The sequence below is a fragment of the Brassica oleracea genome, chromosome C2 (assembly GCF_000695525.1).
Source record: "Brassica oleracea var. oleracea cultivar TO1000 chromosome C2, BOL, whole genome shotgun sequence".
Taxonomy (NCBI): domain Eukaryota; kingdom Viridiplantae; phylum Streptophyta; class Magnoliopsida; order Brassicales; family Brassicaceae; genus Brassica; species Brassica oleracea.
In genome coordinates, this window is record NC_027749.1 from 39,749,924 (window position 1) to 39,752,446 (window position 2,523).

General features: G+C 33.5%; 1 protein-coding gene across 1 annotated transcript; it reads left to right on the forward strand.

Annotated features, from left to right (window-relative positions):
* Positions 1–891: 891 nt before the first annotated feature.
* LOC106326577 (probable serine/threonine-protein kinase At1g54610) lies at positions 892–1,647 on the forward strand. Its single transcript, XM_013764513.1, has 2 exons — positions 892–1,367; positions 1,484–1,647. Exons 1-2 carry the CDS (start codon positions 1,143–1,145, stop codon positions 1,562–1,564), a joined length of 306 nt encoding a protein of 101 aa, XP_013619967.1. The 5' UTR covers positions 892–1,142; the 3' UTR covers positions 1,565–1,647.
* The last annotated feature ends 876 nt before the right edge of the window (positions 1,648–2,523 follow it).

Sequence of the window (2,523 nt, forward strand, 5' to 3'; positions counted from 1 at the left end):
TAGGGTTTAGGGTTTACGTTTAGGGTTTAGAGTTTGATGTTTTAGGGTTTAGATTTGAAGGTTTAGGGTTTAGAGTTGATGTTTCGGGATTTAGGGTTTAGAGTTGATGATTTAGGGTTTAGTGTTGATGTTTTAAGTTTAGGAGAGGGTTATTGATTTATGTATTTTAATAGATTTGAAAATTCAACCCAAATTAAGTGTTATTGGTTCCTAATTTAAAATCTGATGTTATTGGTTTCATGATTTTAAAACAACTGTTATTCAATACTAATAATTTGTTTGAGGATTTGATTTTGATTTTGATTTGAGTGGATTTGAGAATAATTTTAAGATTAAAATACAAAGGATCAAATATTGAGTTAAACCATTGTATTTGCATAATTGTTTTTTCTTTTCCAATTCCATTGGGTTTGGACTCCACAACGTGCTAGTTCCTTTGAGAAACTTGACAAAGAAAGTTACTTTTTCTTCAGATATTATTATTATTATATGATTCAGTCTCCTTGTTCTTCTTGGATGCAGATTGGTCAAGGTACTTATAGCAGTGTATACAAGGCTCGTGATCTTCTCAACAACAACAAGATCGTTGCACTTAAAAAGAGTCCGGTTCGATTTTAGCGATTTAGAAAGCGTTAAGTTTATGGCTAGAGAGATCATTGTCATGAGGAAGCTTGATCATCCCAATGTACTTAAGTTACAACGCTTGATCACCGCCTCTCTTTCGTCTTCTCTTTACTTGGTTTTCGAGTACATGGATCATGATCTCGTTGGACTTGCCTCCATTCCCGGTATCAAGTTCTCTCAGCCTCAGGTACTCACTGGTTTGTGGTATAATATAATGTTTCTTAGGTGGAACAACTGCATAAAATATTCAAGCTGTGTGGTTCACCAACAGAGGATTACTGGAGGAAACTGAAGCTACCACCTTCAGCTGCGTTTAAACCCGCGCTTCCTTACGGATGACGTGTAGCAGAGATGTTTAAGGACTTCCCTATGAATGTGCTTTCTCTTCTGGAGGCTTTACTCTCCATAGATCCTGAGCAGAGAGGCTCTGCAGCTATAGTTCTTGAGACTGAGGAGCTGGTTTTTAACTTTATGTTAGATACCACTATCTTTACTTTTGTGTGATTTGATGATAACACATGGTTATTGTGGAGCAGTACTTCAGAACGGAGCCGTTTGCTTGTGATCCATCTTCTCTACCAGAATATCCTCCAAGCAAAGAGATTGATGCTAAGATTCGAGATGAAGCAAAGAGGCAACAAAGGTCGGCACAGGAGAAGAAAGACTCACTGACAAGACGATCACACGAAAGAAAACTTATCCCGCCGGTAAAAGCTAATCCATCACTCACAGCGGCTATGGAGGTAACAGAAAGTCTTTTTTTGTAACTGAGGTAACAGAGAGTCTTGATATGCTATGGTTTGGTGTTCCATCAGAATATTAACTTAAACCAAATATAAAACTTGTTGTCCCAATACAGAATCCTTATCTAAGAAGATGTGTTCCGGGTCATTCAACAAGACAAATGCAGATCACAAAGGACATGACCATTATATTCTAGGGTTTTCATTTAATTTTTTGACACATAAAGGAAGCAACTCTGTTGTTGTAGTTGTCTACGCAATATGAAGCCAGAATTTTGTGCTTGCTTTGATAGGTTTTTAAGCTTTTTGTCAAATGTATACATTATCAAATATGAAGGCAGAATTTCTTGGACATCAATAAACTTCAGAAGAAAGAAATATATAGATCGCATGAAGATGATGATACTTGCAAATCCATTTCATTCATTTATAAAAATCCACTTATTTTGATTTTGAAACTTATATCATTGATTTGAAATCTGTTTGTTTGATTTTGAAATCAAAGAGATTTGTAGATGATTTGTAAATCCAAAACTTTTTTCAAAATCCACTACAACTCTAGAACCAATAACCCCCACTAGATTAGTTAACCATATCTTCTTTTTTGTTAAATTTAATCAAAATGTTATAAATGTCTTTTACCCTTTATTAAAGATGATGGTAAAAGTGGTTAGTGTAAACATGAAAAATGGTACTTTGAAAATCGTATTTTTGGCAATTTCTCGATCTGTAAACTAAATTCCTTCTCAGCAGTTTTAATATAATGATATAAATATTAGAAAACATAGTTTCCATTATGCCTGAGACGGATCGGGTATCCGGGCAATTTTAAGGTATCCAGATTCAGATCCTTATCCGGCGGATCCATAATTTTACTATCCTTATCCGGATCCGGGGTTCTCGGATATCCGGGTGTCGGATATCCTCCTAAAAATTGTAATATCCGGCGGATATCCGGATCCGGATTTGGATCCTTAAAATAAATAAAAAATAATATTAATATAAATAAAATATTAAAAATAATTAAAAAAAAATATAATGTTTTTAATTATTTCTATGTATAATATTACAAAATTTACATACAATTTATATATACTATTATAAAAGTGAAAATATATTAAATAAAATTAATTTTTATATATAGATATTACTATTT

Coding starts and splice junctions, on each gene's coding strand:
- LOC106326577 (XM_013764513.1), top strand. CDS start 1,143: ATGGTTATTGTGGAGCAGTACTTCAGAACGGAGCCGTTTGCTTGTGAT. Junction 1,368..1,483: donor CACTCACAGCGGCTATGGAG/GTAACAGAAAGT, acceptor GTCCCAATACAG/AATCCTTATCTAAGAAGATG.